This window comes from Penaeus monodon, chromosome 20, assembly GCF_015228065.2.
Source record: "Penaeus monodon isolate SGIC_2016 chromosome 20, NSTDA_Pmon_1, whole genome shotgun sequence".
NCBI lineage: Eukaryota > Metazoa > Arthropoda > Malacostraca > Decapoda > Penaeidae > Penaeus > Penaeus monodon.
Genome location: NC_051405.1, coordinates 30,428,743 through 30,429,584, shown reverse-complemented (window position 1 = coordinate 30,429,584; position 842 = coordinate 30,428,743). Strand labels below are relative to the sequence as shown.

General features: G+C 45.7%; 1 protein-coding gene across 1 annotated transcript in view; it reads left to right on the top strand.

The window, feature by feature from the left end:
• Window positions 1-208: 208 nt before the first annotated feature.
• LOC119585965 (adipocyte enhancer-binding protein 1-like) overlaps window positions 209-842 on the top strand; it is an 11,178-nt gene continuing 10,544 nt past the window's right edge. Inside the window, exon 1 of the mRNA XM_037934680.1 lies at window positions 209-750. Coding sequence (XP_037790608.1) covers window positions 209-750 — 542 coding nt within the window. The remainder of the gene's footprint in view (window positions 751-842) is intronic.

Genomic DNA, 842 nt, shown 5'->3' with positions numbered 1-842 from the left:
TTGTGTTTGTGCATGTCGGACTTTCAATTTTCCTCTTTAAATAAAACAGGTTTTTAGGACCATTCCTAGTGCTAGTATTTCTCAACTATCTAATAAAATAAGGTTCTAGTGTTACCTTTTTTTGTAACGAGTCTCCCCATCCTCCTTATCCTTATAGCATATACAAATAGATTCAATAGTGACAAAAGAAAAAAAAACATATCAAATAATGCGCGAATCAGTGAAGAGAGTGAAGAATTCAGTTCAAGTAACCTTGACAGACACCCAACGCAAGCCAAAAGCAACCTTGAAAGACACCCAACGCAAGCCAAAAGCAACCTTGAAAGACATCGAACGCAAGCCAAAAGCAACCTTGAAAGACACCCAACACAAGCCAAAAGCAACCTTGAAAGACACCCAACACAAGCCAAAAGCAACCTTGAAAGACACCCAACGCAAGCCAAAAGCAACCTTGAAAGACACCCAACACAAGCCAAAAGCAACCTTGAAAGACATCGAACGCAAGCCAAAAGCAACCTTGAAAGACACCCAACGCAAGCCGAGCGCAGGCACGAAGCAGTGCCGGCGCAAGCCACAAGCAAACCCGATCGAGATAAAACTCAAACCAAGACAAGCCCTCCCCAAGGCAGCTATGAACACGCCCTTCCAGCTGGCATTTCCTCCCTGCAGCCCAACAACAGTCGATTCAATGAAAGCTAATTCAATAAAGCGCCAAAAGAGAGCTCTGGGACAGCCAGACACTCAGGCTAGGTAAGTACCAACTTACCCGCGGGGGAAACTCTTTCGACGCCGGGGTTGGCAGCCCTGCGCGATGCTCACTTGTTTCGCCTTTTCCTTTGGCT